Source organism: Mytilus trossulus, chromosome 11 (assembly GCF_036588685.1).
Source record: "Mytilus trossulus isolate FHL-02 chromosome 11, PNRI_Mtr1.1.1.hap1, whole genome shotgun sequence".
NCBI lineage: Eukaryota > Metazoa > Mollusca > Bivalvia > Mytilida > Mytilidae > Mytilus > Mytilus trossulus.
This window is the reverse complement of record NC_086383.1, coordinates 18,450,855-18,473,922: the sequence shown is the minus strand read 5'-3', so window position 1 is coordinate 18,473,922 and position 23,068 is coordinate 18,450,855. Positions and strand designations below refer to the sequence as shown.

The 23,068-nt window shown below is 33.2% G+C and overlaps 1 protein-coding gene across 1 annotated transcript in view; it reads right to left on the bottom strand.

Moving 5' to 3' along the window:
- The window catches only part of LOC134690812 (uncharacterized), a 110,924-nt gene that overhangs the window by 74,855 nt on the left and 13,001 nt on the right, over window positions 1-23,068 (bottom strand). Inside the window, exon 3 of the mRNA XM_063550896.1 lies at window positions 3,086-4,151. Coding sequence (XP_063406966.1) covers window positions 3,086-4,151 — 1,066 coding nt within the window. The remainder of the gene's footprint in view (window positions 1-3,085; window positions 4,152-23,068) is intronic.

Here is a 23,068-nt window from a genome sequence, read left to right as displayed (position 1 = left end):
AAAGACAGATTCCGATCGCCAATCGGAAATTGTTTCGCTGATGATTGTTATACATTACCAAGAAACTGTTCAGTATATGTATGTAAAGAGGACTTTTTTTTATCCCAAAATGACACAGAAATTAACAACTTTAGGTCACCGTATGGCCTTCAACAATGAGCTAAAGCCCATACTGCATAGTCAGCTATAAAAGGCCCCAAAATGACAATGTAAAGTAATTCAAACAAGAAAACTAACGGCCTTATGTATGTACAAAAAATGAAGGAAAAACTAATATGTTACACATAAACAAACGACAACCTCTGAATTACAGGCTATTAGTTCCTTTTTAATAATTAAGTATAACTCCGAGGAAAATTCATTACGAAAAGTTTGTGATAAAATTTCCAAAATAAAAGTATAAACACAACAACACAATGAATAACATCTGTCATATTCCTGACTTGGTACAGGCATTTTTTCATGTAGAAAATGGTGCATTGAACCTGGTTTTATAGATTGACAACCCTCCAGCGTTTATGGCAATGTTAGAAATACAGCAAAAATAAACGTAAAAACACTCATCACAGAAAAAAGCAGAATTAACTAATATAATATCGACAGACAGCACAGGACATCTTGAAATTCATACTACCAGTTCAAACAATTATCATGACAATGAAATTATTGAAAGGCTAAAAAAAGATATAATTTGATTACATTGTGATACAATCTTAATCAGTTCAAATAAAGGCAACAGTATAGTATACCGCTGTTCAAAGTCATACATCGATTGACAGAAATCAATTACGGGTTACAAACTAAAACCGAGGGAAAAAATCAATTAGGGGAGGAAAACCAGGGAACAACAGGAATACTGCAGTTCATCAAAAACGAAGGCCGACATACATAGAAACGAATTATTTGCTAACTTCTGCCTGAATTGGTATAGGACATTTTAACGTTTAATACGTCGGTCAAATTGTAAACTAATTCAGATGCAATCCTCGAAACAGTACCGCTATAGTACACAAGCACTTCAACAAGACGCAATGCTGTAATTGAATAATGACTAGTATTTTATTGTCCGTCCTTCAATGAGAACTTTTTTCAAGTAAAAAAAAATGCAAAGAATCTTATAATTAAATATATTTCAAAGTATCGTAAAAACGGGCAAGTTTGCCTGTATAAAAACAAGTAAATCGCCATCACGGTACAACTGACCATTTCAAAATTCCGGACCAAATATCAAAATTTAACCATGTCTTAATACAGAAGTTAATTGTAACAGAAGTAGGACTGAGGAAATCGCATTTATCCCCCGTTTTTTCGAATTCGAATCGAAATTACGACACAATCGGTAGAATTACAAATCAGACGACGCTACTGATATCTTAAACCGCCAAATTATGCTGCCAGCGAATTGAGACACTGACAAATTCAATCATGTCAGGTTATGATTATTACACACGTACGATTTGTCTAAACGAGTAAAATATGTATCAGGTAGACTGTATAAAAATGAAACAGTCAAATCCGGAATACGTCATTACCCGTTAGCATTTGCATTTATATATATGTTTTAAAAGTATGTATAAACTGTCAAACATTGTTCTTAAAGATATGTTATGAATTAGGGAACTGTGAAACTGTACCAATAATGTAATTATAACAGCTATATAAATTAATTATCATAGTAAAAAAAAAACATGAATGTTTGACTTGTCTTTATTTGAGGAAGATTTTTCTCTTTATTTCCTTATCATTGTATTGAAATGAAAATGTTTATGCATTGCTTGGACGTTTTATTCTCTTCCAGTGTATTTGATCGAAAAATAGAACCGATTTAACAATGGTACATCTACAGTTACTCAATCATACAATATGATTAAAGAAGGGGATAATCTTTTATCAAATACGTAATCCTCTAAATGCACGATAACATGTTTCAAAATGCGTTTTATTTGTTCTTTAAATGAACACTGACTCAATATACGTATTTTTCGCTTTTGTCAATCTTGTTACTAGAAAATACTTAAAACTAGTATACACTGTTGTTAAGGAACTGGCTGTAGTTCGCTTTCGGGTAGAGGATTTTCTCGCAGCGATTTTTTGCTCTATGGTCGGGTTGATATAGTTGTCAAAGGTACCAGGAGTATAATTTAATACGCCAGAAGCGCGTTTTGTCTATATAAGACTCCTCAGTGACGCTCAGATCAAAATGACACATTCCCAGATTACATTCTCAATTCTATTCATTATCTATTTGCTCTAAATCTAATGAAGAGACACTAATAGTGTTTTTGTGATGAAAGAAAGTGCCGTTGTTACATAATGTTCAACGATAACGTATGATATGAAGCATAGAGCCCACATCAATGCAATAAGATAGACGTTATGATAAATAATATTCGTATTCCTGTTCTGTCGAAGGCGTCCCATTTATCATTCTCTGTCGTTCTTATGTTTGTAACATTATTACACAACATAGTCATAAAATCATGTGGTGTCTATTTGTTTGACAAATCACATTAAATTAATAACACGTAGAACATTCACATTATATTGAGAAAAAAAACATTTACTGTCTCTAGGGCATATATAGGGCATGTCACCAATTATGTAGTCAAATTAAAAAAGTTTGGAATCACGATTTGAATTTGGTCTATAAGAAACTGGAGTCCATATATGAGAACATGTTGCCACAGATAATAAGTTCTAACATTAACGTATCTTTTATAAAAAAAAATGAAATAATCTGAATCAGAATATAAATCGCATACAAACCACTACGGCGACAACACAGGACCAACCTCCTTATTTTCCCTTGACAGTGTGCCTCTTCTCGGAGAGTTTAACAGGTAGACAGTTCAAAAGATCATAATGAGGCCGTCTTAATTTACACCTCTTTAAAATCTACATAACTTAATTTGTAAATATCGTTTTGTTTCTTATCCCTATTGGCATGTGTTGAAAGGGTAAGGATTTAAAGTAAAATAATGCATTGACTCATGCACGAGATCCTGCACAAGACATTTAATAATATGACATTGTATACACCTACACATATGTTTTCCATATCTTAATAAATAAATGATTCACTTACCAGCATCATCTTCCATGTCTAGTATTTTCTCCATCAATTCTTCTCTTGTCTCCCCTTCTGTATCTTCCGTTTCCGGTGTTAACTTTTCTTTCAAAGTCACATTTTCTGCTTCCAATTTAGTTATTTTCTCTTGTAAGTTATCAACGCTATCTTGTAACGTTTTAAGCTGTTCCAAGTGATCGTTGGAAAAGCTTTGATTCAAATAGTTTGACGGTTCTCTTAACTTACTTCTAGAATAAAACTGAGTTTGAATGGCAAAAGAAGAATTGATTCCATCATCGGGCGATTTATTTATTTCTTGATTCTTATTATCTCTGCTGTCATTACAAGTTGTATATGGCTTGTGATGCTGTAATTGTTCTGGAGAATGTGTACCGCGTGCTTCACTAATTACTTTATCTCTAAAATCAACATTTTCTGACAAATCGAGATCTAAAAGTTTCTTACGTTCTCCATAGAAATCAGTTTCAAGCGATCGACTTTTACGCAGTTTTGATTGGCGAGTTTGTAATACTTCTGCAGACAGTTTTTCGATTTCTCGGTCTTTTTCGATTATTTTCCATCTCAGTTCATCAGTTCCGAAATTCATTTCCTTCAACCTCTCTTCGTAATAGGTGTTTGGAGAGAGTGGTGGTTGTGGAAGAGCCAGTAGATGTTCCTTATGTGATAATTCGTCTTTCAAAACTTTAGACTGCTCTAACAAATTTTCATTTTCATTTTCTAGATCTTGTATTTTACGTCGGGCAACCATTAGTTCTTGTTCATTTAATTCCAAATGAACTTTCAACTCTATTTCCGCTTCCGTAAAATCAGGGTCATCCATTTTTTTGCTGTCCTTATATTTCGTTATTTTAGAGGCAGACATCTTTTTTAACTGGACGCTTAAATTTTCATTTTCCTCATCAAGCTCGTCTTTTTTCCTTCGGAGGTCCTTTACCTCTTCTTCTGCAAATTGAAGTTGGTCTTTTAAATCTGTCTCGCGTTCCATGCTGTCAAACAAATCTCGCGTTAGTTGCGACATGTCTTGTTCTTGACTGCCTTGTGGACCAATACGTCCAATCAAAACCTGAGAGAAAAAAAGCATTGGAATTTAAAGATTTATTAACTAGAACTCTCAAAGATAAAAGTAAAAACGAAAAAAAAAACGGAAAAATTTAAAAGAGAAAGTTCTTTATCAAATGTCAAAATCAAAAACTCAAATACATGAAACGACTCGAAAACTACTGTCATAATCCTGAATTGACACATGCAATTTCTCCTTTAAATAAATGGTGGTTTAAACCTGGTTTTACAGCTAGCTAAACCTGATTATCTCCACTCTCTTAGTCATTTTCATTTGATTAATAGTTTATGCAAGCTTCAAGTTTTGAATCTTCGTGTTTGGTTATACAAAGTACAATCGATGCCCGATTATAAAATTTAGTTGTATGCATACGTAGACTATATATCTCAAATAAGGCAAGATATACTAATTAAGGTGGAATAAAACATTTGAGATTAAAATGTATACAACAGTGACTTCTATTTTTATACATCAGTGCTGAAAACAGCCGGAGTGAGCCACTATCTAGGGTATCAGTAAGTAATTGGTTTTCTGTTATAAATTGTGACTTGGGTGGAGAGTTGTCTCATTGTCACTCATGCCACATCTTCTTATAGCTATTGGGTGTATAGATATGACTGTATATGAGTCTAATATATGTTTTACCGGTTTGTGAGTCTGATAGTATTAGGGTATCTGGTGAAATAGCAATAAAATGGTTTGTGATCGTGTACACGATTGCCAATCTTATGCGCAACCATGCAGTGTTCTGCTATTGATGGTATTTGCAATTGTGTTCAGCATGTCAGATGATAACCAAACTTTTATGTATTTGATGGGAAGAAGTCGTCCACCAGTCAAAGTAACATTAAAGTCGCCAAACATTTAAGGTCATCTTTACCTGGGAAAGTTGTGACCTTAACTACATTAGGGCGGATTTTTTTTTCAAACAGTTAGCTTCTTAGATGGCAACACGCGTTTGCTATCAGTTCAAGAAAAATGTACCTAAAATTGTCTGAAGTTTCAAATACCTAAATAAGCAATATGTAAATTATAGCTCGAGTTAAATCCATTTAACCAAACTTAAAAGTTTAAAACTGTTTTGTTAATGGTAACAATTAAACAATTAACAGAGAAAGGGTAATTAAAACTTCAGTTTCCATGGTAAATCATCTGTTTTCTGTAAAAGCATATTATTTTGTCTAATTATCACGAGAAATAACATGTAAGTTTACTATTAATGATGACGCAATAGTGTTTTTTCTTAATTTTAAAATCATATGCTGTTTAAAAGAATTTTTAAACAAGGTACAGTGAAACCTGATTAAACCGAACCCTGAATAAACCGGAAACCTGTCTAATCCAAACTTGTTCTGAAGACCAATCATATCACATTTTATTAATTGTGAACCTTATGAAACCGAACATCACCCAAAACCGAATAAAATATCAAGTCCCGAAAGGGTTCGGTTTAGTCAGGTTTCACTGTAATAGTTTAGGGGAGACGTTTTACATAACATGCATTTAGTAAAGTGCTTGTTTCATTATAACCAGCTTTCAACTACATATTGATGTAAATATTTATGATTGGGAATTTAGAATATTGATATCAGTTGGGTCTGAACCTAAATGTTAAGGTACAATCTTAAGTTTAAACATGTGATTTTACTATGAAGGCATTCTTTCGTGATTTTGCACTAATAAATAATGAAAATTCTTTCGTAATTAAAGATGAATGAAATTATAAAGAAAGTGTATATATAAATCCTATTAGAGACCAAATTGAAACATTTGATTTTATTGTGAAAGCATTCTTTCATGATTGTGCACTAGTAAATAATGAAAATTCTTTCGTAATAAAATATAGATGAAATTATAAAGAAAGTGTATATATAAATCCTATTAGAGACCAAATTGAAACATTTGATTTTATTGTGAAAGCATTCATTCATGATTGTGCACTAGTAAATAATGAAAATTCTTTTGTAATAAAATATGAATGAAAGTCTGTAGAAAGTGTATATAGAAAATCCGATTAGAGGCTATTGGTAATGCGGGTGTTACAGAAATAGTGTGTATATACACGATTGCAAAGTACATTATTATACAGTACTTTTTTTGTTTGTCGTTCCGATTGCCATGGCAAAATATATAATTTCCAAATGCGATCGGCACGACAGACACACATCTACTGTACCAGATAGCATAAAGAATTGTTTAAACTGAAATCAGGAAAACAGATTCTATTGTTCTATTCGCTTGATGTGTTTGGGCTTTTAATTTTGCCACTTGATCAGGGACTTTCCTATTTGAATTTTCCTCGGAGTTCAGTATTTTGTGATTTTACTTTGTTTTATATCTGATTTGCGATATAAAGACATATAAAGATACATATATTTTGTATCAGAGTTGCTAAAGGTTCTAACACCATTTACGTTGGGCTTATTCTTATATCAAGACAATTTTGAATGATATGTATGATCAACAGATTCACATTGCGATAAGACGTGTCACGGTACTTGTCTATCCAAAATTCATGTATTTGGTTTTGATGTTATATTTGTTATTCTCGTGGGATTTTGTCTGATGCTCGGTCCGTTTCTGTGTGTTTTACATTTTAGTGTTATGTCGTTGTTCTTCTCTTATATTTAATGCGTTTCCCTCGGTTTTAGTTTGTTACCCCGATTTTGTTTTTGTTCATGGTCTTGAACAGCGGTATACTACTGTTGCCTTTGTTTACCATTGAATTACCCACAAATACCCCAAATACCCCAAATTGCTCCAAATACCACAAAATGTTCAGTCACATCAACTGTTATTCTTTGGTATATTATTGTTCCTGGTCAGTGTTTAAAACAGAACCTCTGCAGCAATATTTCTGCATATCAAAGCCTGTCGTTTACACAGGGAAGTAGTAAGAATGTGATTTTGTATGGGAGTTGGGATCAATATGTGACACAAAAAGAAAAGAAATGTCCCTATCCCACAATAAGTTAAGTCTTCATTGCCAATTCTTCCACATCTCCTTAACTTTATAATAAGAGAGTGTAAAAATTAACTACAAAACAAGTCAATCTACAACAACAACCAACCCGTTAAAGATAAAGCAAACAAACAAAGACACACATAAAACGCACATGTAAAACCATTCTGTAAACCTTAATTTTACACCCGCAATAATTCAATTAATAATCAAAGGTATACAAGATGTATTTTACATCATTAGAACTTCATATCTATTCTACGTTGTAAAATGAGTGTTTGATTGTTCAGACGATCAAATCAATCTCGAGATTAACCGCATATTTCAACTAGAAGAATTACAAAAATGTTACCTTGAATTATATAGTTTCACAAAGAGACTTAGCAATATGGCCTGGTTTCAAAACAATAATGGAAACGATGACAGATAATGTCAATCGAGACATCCATTTTAATTGTATTTTCAGAAAAAAATGATTCCTTCTAATTGCTTAACATCTATTCAAAATAAACATTGAAATATCTGACACTTCAGTAAGACAAGCTAATGTTAAGAATGAATTGAAGCAATATGGCCTCAAAGCGAATGGTTATAGGTTACAAACGATAACCATCTTTCCAATTTTTTTTTTTTCAAGAGGGGATGGATCAGTTTATGTTAACTCATTCTGTTTCGGAGCACCCGCATAAAAAACTAGGATATTAGAAATAAAACAACGAGTCTGATTTTAAATGACCTTGACTAACAATTAGGGTCTTGCACGGTTTGTTAATAAATTTCTCTAATCCAAAGGACAATAAATACCCAACCCGTTTTTACATAATGTGGCTAACAAAAATGGCTTCAACTTCGTACTTTATTTTTTCTCTTAACATTTGTTTTCATTGATAGGTCATTTTTAGACGAAACGCCCGTATGGAGAAAACACTTTGTTAAAACAAACTTATTAACAAACCGTGCAGGACCCTAATTGTTAATGAAGGTTATTTACAACTTCCCCGTCGTTATATTCCGATATCAAAGTTTTTTTAAGCAGTGTTAAATAAATCTGAATGTAATTTGCACTTGGACAGATAAGGAATGTGTTGCGGATGTAGACATTGGAATTCTGTTTTACATATTCATGTTACCCCAAAAATGGTCTTCAGCGGACCTGATAATGTTTCTAGACATATTACATTGATATTTATGTTTCTAATTTGACTTTAATGTACTTGTCAGTGGCACCTATTAACCGAATACTGCATGGTAACATGCTTCCTGTGTTGGTTTCATTAACAGAAAATACTACATAATACTTGAACAAATTTGTTGAAAGATGTACCTTTTTTATTACAAAGGAAAAGTTGAACAAGTGTATTGGTACTTTTTTATTACAAAGGAAATGTTGAACAAGCTAGTGTGTTGAAATATGCCCTGTTTTATTACCAGGAAAAACTTGAACAAGTTTGATGAAAGATGCTCTGTTTCATTCCAAGGAAAATTGGAATAAGTGTGATGAAAGATGCTCTGTTTTATTATAGGGAGACTGTCTACCAAACTCATCCAAGGTACAAATGCAAACTTGTTGAAATACAGACAGAAATAATCCATGTTACCGCATGCAAGATAAGCAGTTTTCTTATTTCACTTTCTGCACCTTTCTGACATATATTTAAAATTCAAACAATTTATTTACCTATCTATCAATCGACATGTGCAGACTGGTGCATTTCCGTGCATTTATAAATCACCACATGTATTTAGTAATTGAGTAAACCTTACTATACGACCTTGACCGCATGTCGTAACCTAATCGCTCATAAATTACAGGAAAATATGCAGTCGAGAGATAGAAAAAAAAACTCAACATAAATTTAACTACAGATGATATATGGATCATCACACTTTTCTTATCAGCTGTTTAGAAACTTGAAACTTTTATGAGTTGTTATCTGTCATAAACGATATATCTGGTCTTTATTGCTAAACAAAAAATTACTTTGAAGCTTAATAAATAGAAACATCTATTTTCTGTAAAAGTCATTGTAATAATTAACTATGTTTTCATATTATATCATTTTTCTTTTCTCTGTCTTTATGGAATCGCATGAATGTCACTGCCAAGGTTATTGGTTTTGCTTTTATGTCTTTCTGTGTGTGTAAAAATTGGGGTGATGTGTAGCATAAACATTATATTAATTGAATATATTAAAAGGTTGTGGATTTTCTATAAAAATCTTGATTTATTTGCCACAAAGTCCTCTTTTTCTATTAAATGCAATGGAACAGTAAAAAATAATGCTTTGCATCAAGTTTCCCCTTGGAATATGTACAAAATGGTCTATCTCTATTATTCATTATATCTGTAGTTTTGATACAATTGAAGTTTGAAAAGTTTGTACAAAAATGGCTACAGAAGGGTACATAAACCTTAAACACAATTTCAAACATATCTCGGAACAAAATGGCCGCCATGTATTTGATATAATGATGTCCACCTTAACAAAACTGAATGCCCCTAAAGAAAATAATTTGCATTGGTAAATGAAATATGTTTGTAGAGAAATGGAGAACGGAAATATTTTTTACCAAAAAAATAATTGTGTTGTTCATAGAACGAAAAAAAATGCCCCTAAAGAAAATAATTTGCACTGGTAAATGTAAATATGTTTGTAGAGTAATGGAGAACGGAAATATTTTTTACTAAAAAAAAATAATTGTGTTGTTCCTAGAACGAGTGCAGGAGTGAAAATGTATAGTAAATTAATACTAAACAGTTATCAAAGCTGGTAATATGTAACTACAAATAGAGACGTGATATAACTCTTTAAACAGTAACAATAAATCACAAAAAAAGCTTAACAAATTGTATCAACAGGTCAAATTAACACGAAAGTACGACTTTAGGGAACTAGCAATTACTGATTACTAGTTAAAAACCAAAAACAATTAAAATTAAAAAAAAAAATCATGTATCGGAGTTTAAAATCAACTAAAGCACATCACAGAGATTTAGTATGTTAACGTCATGGACATTCAAAACAGAAATAAGACTTGTGCATTGCAAAAATAAAGTATCGATCGGCAGTAGGATATTTAGGAGTTAAGTTCTATATAAACAATGAACGTGAGTGTGTATTTATTTATCCCGTTTGAAAAAAAGTACAAATTTAGTTATTTTTCAATTGCTGATGGCACAGTCGATATTTTTGCCAACGAAAACTAAATACAAAGATCTAATTACAAAATGAGTAAGATAACCTTTACTAATACTAATAAGTTTGTTCAAACGTTCGATGAGTTTACACGGATCACAGGGTGATTTCCTCGCTTTAAGTACAATACTACCATAGGATAAGAAATACCGTTTTTAATAATTTTTCTACAGGTACAACCGTACAACCAAATTTATTAATCAGATCTTTGTATTTATGAAATAATTTGCATAAAATTCTAAGTAATTTATGGTAACCAAATTGAACACTAGTAGATGAATTCGAAAATAGTATTTGCAATCCAATATTTTCTTAGGTCAACGAAAATGCTTCCCTTTTTATACCCGTTTAGCTGAATTATCGTTTAAATAACCAATGTTATGTTTCTATGAGCACGCAAGTGTCTATAGATCTAAATTTTATCAGATTGAGACCTACTCCATATCTCCTCGAATGTAGAGGTTTTCAATGATCGACGTTCGTCCTGAACATGCATGAAATATTTGCCACTGGGCGTTAGGCTACCAACAATACATGATCGATAAATATTAACATCACACACCATGATTCGACTTATCAGTTTGTTTTTGTAGACAAGTTATGAAAAATTTAACTCATAAAACTTAAATAGACGTTGTGTATATTTAATATATTTAATGGATCTGCAAGCCAACAAACAAACGTAAGACCAATGTATGCTAGGAACACAAACTGTCCTAAGGTAAAAATACAAACACACGAACAATGAGAAATAACAATAGCTGCTGACAAAATTCATTCCCATATTAGTTACACTAACAAGAGTATTTGAAGTATTCAGTATTACCACTTTTATACTTCGATCTAAAAATAAACGAAAGTATTCTTTGTAACTCCAACATAAAGGAATGGACGATAATCCCGCCATATAAAAAAGCGACATTGAATGATTGCTGATAATTGCATACAACTATTCACCGAAGACCAAATCACGTAGACAGTAGCAACTGCATACTAGAACGTCACATTAGCGACCTTCAACAATGAGCGACACCCATACTAGACTGGTTCCCGATCGCAATATTAAGTATGTGAGAGAGTATGCTAATAGCTAATACCTGGAACGTAGTCCCGGGAACCAGAATACACCCATACCGAATAGCAAGCTATAAAAAGCCATATAACAAATTGACAATTAAATAAATAAAATCGTATTTTACGCACACAATTCTTAATAAATATTAACTAATGAATGATTTTTACGTGTATAAACCCAAGAAAGATAACTCTAAGCATCTACAAACGACCGTAGCTTTCTACGCTGTTTACTATGAACATGGAAAATACATATACATCTGTAATACGTCCATGCTATGATTAAAAGGATATTCGGGATATACAAAATTAATTAGACAGCAGTCCAACAACACATATAAAAAATATGTCAATAGATGGATGTGTAATACAGTATATCAAATTAAATCGCTACCAGTCAAAAATTGTTCATTATTTAAAAAAGAGCGATGTTAACTTTTCGCTAACCATTGGCGGATCCAGAGGGGGTCTCTAGGGTTTGAACCCCCCCCCTTTTTGGCATATCAATGCATTTGAATGAGAGCATTTACTTGGAACCCCCCTTTTCAAAATAGCTGGATCCGCACCTGGTCACGACCCTGTTTTAAAATCTATATCACTGGCCAACTACTGGTATAACAACATAATGTGAACAAAATATCACACGTCAGAGCACAGCACCAAGTAGCAATTGATTTACAGCTCTTTGTTTAACAGTGATATTAATGCTGATAGATTTGTAAGTGACAGAAAAAATAAACATTCATGACTGATATGGTTTCTTGTTTACGTTTTTATTTTGAAAGAAAACTCATCGTTAAACATGATTTATTTTCTATATTATGCATTAACAAGAACAAAACCAGACCTAGGTCAATTACACTACATGCCACTGCAGTGGTCAAACTGACCTAACGTGTTGCTTTCTTAACCGATAAGAAAAACAGAATAAACTAGAGGAAAAACCTTAATCAACAAAAATATCTTGAGGCAAAGACTGAAAATAAACCTTTCATTATAAATAAAGGTTTAATTAACAATATTAGTGGAAAAGCTTTCGATGCTTTTTTTAAAAATACACATCAATCATCTTTAAAATGGTCATATCACACCATTGGTTGTTGCAAATGTGATTTCGAAAGTTGAAACCACCTAATGTTTTTTTCTAGAATATTTTTTTCTTAAGGTGGTACCTACTACAACAGGGATATAACTTTGTAAAGTCAGCTAAACGTTTTAATTACGTTGTGTTGTAAAAGGAATAGTAAGCTTCTCAATGATCAAAATTGGTGTCAAACTGCTATATAACTAGTGTATTATTTCTGACAGAACAGTTGGTTCAAAATTATTGACTTTTTTATATTTTTGTTAAAGGATTTACTTTGACAAAATTTTGTGAAAATTAAACGAATCAAAATAATTTTAGTGAAAGTGTTGGGTACCACCTTAAATACGAAAAAGTCGACATAAATTAAGACTGGAACACTTAGCTCTTATAAAAAGTATACTATTAGCTTTTAGATACTGGATTGACTATTTTGACACATTTTTAAGTGTTAAATCTACTGACTAGAATATGTTATTTTTAAATTGCATCTTTGGAGAATTTTAACCATATATCATAGCGGTATCATTCTTTAACTTTGTTTCAACCTGTTTATTTACTTTTGACCTTAATTATTTATCCCTTATAATTTGTATTAAATGTGAATTTGCATTCAGGTATCGCAGATCAAATTTATTCGTTCAGTGTGTGTTAATTTTCGTTTTTTGATTGAGTTAAGCCTTCCAATTGATATTTTATTGTGTGGTTTTTTTTTATGATGTTATACTATTGTTTCAGAACAGGAAGAAGGTTTGTTACCATAAAACATTTAATCCTGCTGCAAATGTTTGCACCTATCTTAAGTCAGGAATCTGATGTACAGTAGATGTCGTTTGTTAATATAGTTCATACATGTTTCTCTGGGTTTTTTTTTTATAGATTAGAACGTTGGTTTTCCCGTTGAAGGGTTTTACATCGTAGTATGTTTTGGGACCTAGCATAGATTGCTGTTCGGTGTTAGCCAATTAAGGCTCCGTGTTGAGGGCCGTACCTTGACCTATAATGGTCTACTTTTATAAAGTGTTACTTGGATGGAGAGTTGTCTAAGTTGGCACTCATACCACATCTTCCTATATCTATATACAGTATGTTTAATCCTTCCAATTTATATTCGCAGAATGATATTTGGAAGTCGTTTAATCTGTATTAGTCTCGTTTTAGTTAACAACCAATACGAAACTATCTCTTTGAATCTAGCCCTTTATACGCTCTTAAGCTCTTCTAAATTTCCAGCAATTGTAAGCAGGATGCATTAAATCAATCAAATTTGTATTACTGGTTACAATAGCTTAACTACTGTGGTATCTTAGGGAGCACAATTTAACTTTAAGGGTTGTGGGATTAGGGGTTGTCGGGGTGTGGTTTTTTTTTTCGACGCTATCAATATTTTTTTCCAATTTAACACTGCATATAAAGGCGTAGGGGAAATCTGCAGTTAGAGCAAACATTTTACTATAAATAATCAATAATCTTTAATTTTCGTAGGTTGTCTTTCTTTGGGTGATTTACTAGCATGTACTAACTTTTAACTGTGAAATATAAGAAAATCTCGACTAAACAAAATTGTCAATGTGGTAATTTAATTACAAGGTGGTTCTATAATGTCCAAATCCGACCTGAGACCAGGGTGGTTCGATTGGCGACCTTTTAACCGGACCGTCTCATTTAGAAGGACTTGTAAGCTTCAAAAAATTTCAAATCAGTTTAATGTTTAAAAGCGCCCTATGACCAGAGTCAATTTATAAACGTAACATTGTGAGATTCCCTACTAGATCCCCATTTTGGGGAGCCTACATGTTCGTATTTTATGTATGCTATATACGAAGTCAAGACCCTCTGGCATTTGTTAGTCTTAGTATGATTTAATTTAAGTTTATTGTGTGTAATTCGAAGTTAAGTATGACGTTCATTATTACTGAACTAGTAACACATTTGTTTAGGGGTCAGCTGAAGGATTCCTCCGGATGCGGGAGATTCTCGCTGCATGGAAGACAAATTGGTGGCCTTCGGCTATTTTCTGCTCTTTGGTCGGGTTGTTGTCTCTTTGACACATTCCCCATTGCACATCACAATTTTATTCAATTGGTTCTTGTCCTGAATGTGCACGAAATAGTTGCAATTGGACAATAGATCAATCAAACACCGCGCTACTTGAGCACAATATACCTAACTAATTTCTAAACAAGAATGTGTCCTAAGTACACTGATGTCCCATCCGCATTATCATTTACTATGTTCAGCAGACCGTAAAAATGGGGTAAAATCTCTAATTTGGCATTAAATTATAAAGATCATATCATAAAGAACATGTGTACTAAGTTTCAAGTTGATTGGACTTCAACTTCGTCAAAAACTTTAATCTGGAGCGGAACAGACGGAAGAACGGACGAACCGACATACGAACGGAGTTCTAACTCGCGGAACCTCCCCATGGATCCGCAACTGCGTTGTATGGCGTTCATAGAGACGAATTGTAGAAGTATAAGATTTGAAAATTTGAAAACGAACATGTCAGTGTTTGTTCGAATTCCTGGAAACTTTCATTTACTAATAATTTGACCATGAAGATAATAATGTAATAAGATTGATACGTTATTATATCCAATTAATCTCTCTGGTGTTCAAGGTCTGAACGACTTTGGGATCGAGTGCTGTCTTCTTTACTAATACATTAGACTGGGCTTTGTAGGGTCAGTGGAAAGTGAGATTAGACAAAAAATAACATGACATATTTTTTAACCATTAAGCAATATCATTGAGTCAATGAGACAAATCCACAAGAAACCAAAATACCGCATAAATTAACAACTTTAGGTCATCGTACGGCCTTTAACAATGAGCAAAGCCCATACCGCATAGTCAGCTATAAAAGGCCCGAAATGACAATGTGAAACAATTCAGGCGAGAAAACTAACGGTCTAATTTATGTACAAAAAATGATGCGTTATTATATTCTAACTAATCCATTTATCACCTGGAACCACCTTCTACATAAACAACTATAATCTGCCAATATATCTCTTAGAATGCAATGCACATATAGATACAGCGATTTACAGATCAGCTGCTTGTGTGCAGTTGTCGGAATGTTTCTAAATGCAATCAAGATTGTGAGAAAATAAAACAGTATCGTAAATTTTTCGATAGACTGATAAGAAAAAAATCACGATTTTGTATACAAATAGTTTACTTCTCGTCTAACCTAATCCAAGATATCAGAATTTTTCAGTTTACAAAACCATCTGTTACTGTTTGTGTTCTGTTACCATGACAACAAGACAAGATACTAAAGGTATTTTGTGTTTTTACATTCTTCTTAATTGGTTACGGTGTAACAGTTTTGACATAGATTTCACGGTATATATGTATATATAAAAACCATCCTATTCTGTATATTCGATTTATAATATAGACTGCCAGAAAATAACATGTAGTTGTAGTTGATCAGACCGCAGTGTTTTTATTAAACTTTGATTTATTTACAAACGAATATATATTCATTGAAGACCCATTGGTGGCCTTCGGCCGTTGTCTGCTTTTGATCGGGTTGTCTCTTTTTTACAACTGATTAAATTTCTAAATTAGAAAATGCCTGTACCAAGTCAGGAATATGACAGTTGTTATCCATTCTTTTGATGTGTTTGGACTTTTGGTTTTGCCTTTTGATTTTGGACTTTCAGTATTTTTGTGTTTTTATTTATTTTTGGTGATGCCAAATAAAAACATGTATGTGGTTCAGCAATGTAAAAGTCAGAATGTTTCTTCCAAAGACTCAATGTAAAATTTTTTTTTTAAAAAACTAAAAAATCCCTACCTATCTACACTTACTTTTTTTTTTTTAGATGTAACTGGAACCACACATACTTTTTTATTTGGCCTGAGAAGAGGGGGATAGGACCTTTATCGGGACTCCGGGATCGCGTGTTATTAAGCTCGGGATTTCGGGATTGACCTTTCGGAATTCAGGAATTCTTTTTTTTTTCGGATTTCGGGACCTCGGAATTTCGTATTTTTAAACCCGGGATTTCGGGATTTCAGGATCTGGACCCCTCCTATCTCCCCTCTGAGAAAAGCACGATGGATAAGATTCAATACACATTGATGAATAAGATAAAACACTTCTTCAAATCAGTTCAACCTTGCCACTACTGATTAAATTCCACAAGTACAAACTTGATTTATAATATACATTATTTTAAATTTGTTTCGGGATGTTTGGAATCAATTTCGATCATATGGTGTTCATTTGTAGCGAGATATAGGTATAAGTCATGACCACCTTGAAAGGTTGGGCGTTGTTTTCTCATTTATTTGTATATAAAATAATTTGGTGTCAATTAGTATTATCTGATTCGCTGAGTATGCTATGCATTTTTTGTTGAATAAAATTGAGAATGGAAATGGGGAATGTGTCAAAGAGACAACAACCCGACCATAGAAAAAACAGCAGCAGAAGGTCACCAACAGGTCTTCAATGTAGCGAGAAATTTCCGCACCCGGAGGCGTTCTTCAGCTGGCCCCTAAACAAATATATACTAGTTCAGTTTTAATGAACGCCATACTTATTTCCAAATTGTACACAATTTGTTGTACACAATTTGTTGAAGTATACATAAAAATGAGAATGGAAAGGGGGGAATGTGTCAAAGAGACAACAACCCGAACAAAAAGCAGACAACAGCCGAAGGCCACCAATGGGTCTTCAATGTATATATATTCTTTTGTAAATAAATTCTGAAAGATATCATAGCTGATGTGTTTCCCTTTGGTTGTTTTTTTTTAAATTGTGATCCGAATTTGTTTTCTCTTAAGGAAGTTCGCTACCCAGTTTCAAAATAACGAGCTTTTCATAACACCAGAATATATTGATAGGGGTCTAATAAAGGAACCAAAAAGAGTGAACAAAATGGATAGGTCCGTGTGTTTGTTTTCGAGATATTAACCAATGAAATTTTGGCGGGAAAATATTTTCTCTTGACTTTTCATAGCTTTACCATTGACACGTTTTAGTTCTAAAAAACTATTAAAAAATAACAAAGATTTTATAAGACTTTTACAGATGACTTATAATTGCATATGTGAAAGATTTATAAAAAGAAAATGGGGGTTAGTGGGCTTTTTTTTAAGCATTCAAATGGATAAAACTAGAGAATTCCGAAAATCTGACAAAAATCTAAAACATGACATGCGAACATCCTTAATCGATTTGATACTGTTGAATAGCGGTATATAACTGTTGACTTTTTTAAGCATTTGTATATTTGAGACAATTTTGATTGCCTCCAATACCGTGCCAAGGACTTGGAATTGTTCGATCATTATAAAAGGACACCCTTTTAGGGGGCGGATCAAGCTAAATTTTAAACGGGGGTTCCTATCCCATGATAAAGAGGGATTCCAACCATATGTCCCTATTTAAATGTAATGGTCGTAAAATAAGAGAGGTTCCAACCATATGTCTCCATTTAAATGTATTGATGGTAAAAGACGGGGAATTTCCAACTGTGTCTCCATTTAAATGTATTGATCGTAAAAGACGGGAAGTTTCCAACTGTGTCTCCATTTAAATGTATTGATCGTAAAAGACGGGAAGTTTCCAACTGTGTCTCCATTTAAATGTATTGATCGTAAAAGACGGGAAGTTTCCAACTGTGTCTCCATTTAAATGTATTGATCGTAAAAAACGGGAAGTTCCCAACTGTGTCTCCATTTAAATGTATTGATCGTAAAAGACGGGAAGTTTCCAACTGTGTCTCCATTTAAATGTATTGATCGTAAAAGACGGGAAGTTTCCAACTGTGTCTCCATTTAAATGTATTGATCGTAAAAGACGGGAAGTTTCCAACTGTGTCTCCATTTAAATGTATTGATCGTATAAAAAGGGAGGTTCCAACCTTATGTCTCCATTTAAATGTATTGATGGTAAAAAAAACCGAGAGATTTCAACCATATGTCTCAATTTAAATGTATTGATCGTAAAAGGCGGGGGATGTTCCAATCCCCGAAACCCCCTGGATCTACCACGGCCTTTATTCTATAGATGTTGCCAGAAAAATATCAGATATATACAGACGAATATAAAAAAGAAGATGTGGTATGATTGCCAATGAGACAACTATCCACAAAAGAAGCACTTTTATTGAAGATGGTTTATATAAACAGGATTACAGAGTTGTTACATATGTTTATATAATTAAGATCTATCCTTTATCTATATCTATATACCACTGACACACAGTGTGGTAAATTACTGCGTGTACATATACATTGTACATGCATATTTTGTTTTATCCTTCAATTTAACATTGGCGCTTTACTTTTAATAATTTTGTTTCAGTATATAATTAATTCTCAACTGTTGTCTTTGTATATACATACTGCATGACATAGATACATGTATATAAATGATCGACATTGCTTAAACGCGGACCGTATGGAGAGGAAGACAACAAAAATGAGATGTGATGTCAAACAATAACTTCAATATCGCCGTTCTTATAATCTGCTATTAAATGTAATTACATTTTAAGTAATTAAAACTCAAATAAGTGTATGTATATAATGTAAAAAGATGAGATAAAAAAAGATTGCAAGTGAGACACAACTCTTCAATCGTCTGAAGGTGCTAAAAACCCATATATAAGTAATCCTTGAGCTGTTTCTGCTTGTTGGTCGGGGTTTTATCTATTTAACACGTTCTACGTTTCAATTCTCTATTCATAGATATAGGAAAATGTGGTGTGAGTGCCAATGAGACAACTCTCCATCCAAATAACAAATAAAAAAGTAAACGATTATAGGTCAATGTACGGCCTTCAACACGGAGACTTGGCTCACACCGAACAATAAGCTATAAAGGGCCCCAAAATTACTAGTGTAAAACCATTCAAACGAGAAAACAAACGGTCTAATGTATATAATCTGTATTTTTTATGTATACCTCGGAAACAACCTTAACCAACTTCCAAGCAAGGACGAAGCTCATAAACTCGGCAATCAATAAACGCAGGACTTCGGGAAAGTTCGGAGAGCCGACAACCTTGCTTCGGAAGTTGAACCTTACCATGTACGAATGCTTCTTTTGTGGATCTTGTTCTTGTCCATACGAAATTGTCATACAACTAGATATATAATTCGGTACATATGGTATATTGATAGTGTGGTATGAGTGCAAATGAGAACATTTTCCATCCAAGTCACAATTTGTAAGAGTAAACCATTATAGGTAAATAAGTCTTTTTTCAGTATTGGCCTATTTACATTATTTGACCATGGTTAACATAGATTGTAAATAACTTCGTTTCAATGATTTATCGACAACACCTCAGAAGTGATAGCTATCAAATATAACGCCAACAAAAGTTAACATCTAACATTTTTACTCGTCTAATGATTTTACAGTTGAAGTTATTGAGCGTTTAGTGGCAAACAGATCATGAATGTTGAGAACGAGAACAGGTCAATTGTTACAGTGGCGGATCCAGGGGGTGGGATTGGGAGTTCCGGGGGTTGAAAACCCCTTTTTTTTTGGACGATCAATGCATTTGAATGGGGACATGTAGTTGGAACCCCCCCCCCCCCCCTTTTTTGTCCTGGGTTAGGAATCCCCCTTTTTAAAATGGCTGGATCCGCCCCTGACAATAAATACAATAGGTAGATCCTGTTATAGGGGTAGTCCGGGATGAAAATCAGTAAATTTGGACTGCCCCTGTAAAATTTGGGTATATTGGACTTAAATGTTGCCTGGTAAAGGACTACATACGGACAACTCATAGAGTTTGACAAGGGCTCTTAACTTTAGGAGAGTGTGGATCTCGCGTACTTAAGCATACCACTAGTCGAACGGGACAACAAACTTTGCAAAGGGTTTTACTGACGGTCGAAAGAATACTACATATTTATTATCGCAAGTCACCCTTGTGGGATGGAGTGGGCAACTTAGATCTTTTGAAAGATATTTTGTTTCTATTTACTTATCTTTGGCGCTCCAAAAAGTGCTATCGTATATTTGGCACCACAAACTCTTGGACTCGAGTATTCCTTATCAATCACCCGAAAGTTTGTGTCGAGCAGACACCTGTTCAATTCATCTATTGTTATCTTTATTTAGTCACGATCAAGATTTTTCTTATAACAACAAGTTCGGTGAAAAGTTAAAAATACAAAAGTCTTTATAAGTTGTGAATATTTCTAACTGGTACTGTTAGTTACATGTATGAAATAAGCCCCGTCTCCTTATTACCTTATATGGCATATAAAGGACTTATCTCCACTACTAACCGTGTGTGAAATAAGCCCCGCATCCCAACTAACCTAATATTAAATATACACGGTTTCCACGAGGACGCTTTTAGCCAATCATATTCCTAGAAATGTATAGGAAGTAAGATAAAATATTTTTTATAGCTGGCTGATAAACCGTAGCTCTTATGATCCTGTGATATTGATTTTGATAATTTACAGATGGTTAGCAAATTATACAAAAAGTATCACAGGAATCATAGGAGTTACAGATCCCTAGAGCTTATTTCCATCCGGAGCGGAATGCACCTCATGATATTTGTAGTTACAATTTCATTAACAAATCAAGTTTTTTTTGGTTGGGTTCGTCATATTTAATCTTAAGTTGGTAATGTTGACAGTTTTTCGTCTCTTTTGTAGTGTTTTATGCCTTTTTGTAGTGTTTTTAGTCTCTTTTGTAGTGTTTTATACCTTTTTGTAGTGTTTTAGTCTCTTTTGTAGTGTTTTTAGTCTCTTTTGTAGTGTTTTATACCTTTTTGTAGTGTTTTAGTCTCTTTTGTAGTGTTTTTAGTCTCTTTTGTAGTGTTTTATACCTTTTTGTAGTGTTTTAGTCTCTCTTGTAGTGTTTTTAGTCTATTTTGTAGTGTTTTTAGCCCTTTTGTAGTGTTTTATATTTTGATACATTATTAGTTCCAGTTCAACAGCTTTTTGCATTGTCGTTCTCCTCGTTTTTTCTTGATACTGTTACACATATGAATTAAGTTATTTTAAAGAAAACTAGCGTAAACAACAAAACATATGTCAATATACTGTCTTTTACACAAAAAGGTCTAAAACTGGCAAGTTCTAAATCAATCGATTCGGGAAAAGTTGTGAATAAATTTAACTCAAAAATGACCGATGATTTTTTTATTAGTTGTTAGTGGCTTTGAACTAGCTGTCAGATAACTGCGAGTACTCTCAGATATGTTCATTGTGTCTTTTTATGTCGGGATGTATAAGTACCCGGCTACTTGTATTTTTGTCCATCTGATGAGTTAAGCCTTTTTCAACTAATTTTTATAGTTCGTTCTTATGTTGTACTGTTATACCACTGTCCCAAGTTAGGGGAGGGTTTGGATCCCGATAACATGTTTAACCCCACCAAATAATTTATGTATGTGCCTGTCCCAAGTCAGGAGCCTGTAATTCAGTGGTTGTCGTTTGTTTATGTGTTACATATTTGTTTTTAGTTCATTTTTTTTGCATAAATAAGGCTGTTTGATTTCTCGTTTGAATTGTTTTACATTGTCTTATGGGGGCCTATTATAGCTGACTATGCGATATGGGCTTTGCTCATTGTTGAAGGCCGTACGGTAACCTATAGTTGTTAATGTCTGTGTCATGTTGGTCTTTTGTGGATAGTTGTCTCATTGGCAATCATACCACATCTTCTTTTTCATACGATAAAAAAAAACCAACAGATTCCATAATTTTTGAAATAAGATATGACAAATTTTAAAGAAAACCACAGACAAGGTTCCAAGTTGATAAGGCTTATTAGTGTTAACGCATTCAAACATGTTTTCTCGTTTGAATTGTTTCACATTTGTCTTTCGGGGTATTTTATAGCTAACTATGCGGTTTGGACTTTCCTCATTGCTGAAGGCCGTACGATGACCTATAGTTAGTAAGTTCTGTATCATTTGGTTTCTTGTGGAAGGTTGTCTCTTTGGCAATCATACCACATCTTCATTTTATATTAACCCTGCCACATTCTATATGTGCCTGTCCTAAGTCAGTAGCCAGTAACCTGTATTGCAGTGGTTGTCTAGTTCATGTCTGTCATATATCTTTTTCTTTAATTGTTTTGTCATAAATAAGGCCGTCAGTTCATGATCCACTTCTTTAGAATGTTGACGAATAGTTGTCTCATTGGCTATGCTACTACATCTCCTGAATGTTTTTATCATGAGCTTTTGGCGGAGTTAATCTAAGCTTTTCAGATAACAAACCTCCACCTTTAATTTCTCAGTGGATTAACAAAATATACATAAAAAAACGAACAAACAAAATATACATCAAAGACCGAATAAACAAAATATACATAAAAAAAACGAACAATGTACTGATCAGGCAGCCAAATCAACAAAATACCATTAAATAAAAGCCAAGCACAAAAAACAATACCGTACAAAAATATGCAGTTACTCAAAAATATGACAACTTAAATTAGGTCGTCCAAGGCTGATATTAATGGAATTACTTCCGAAAAGATTTAACACAGCTGCGTTATAAATAATACAGAAAGACTTGATTGTCTGCAACACTCATTATAGTTTTTACCAGAAAATAAAATAAAATAGAATACTTTATTCCGCTC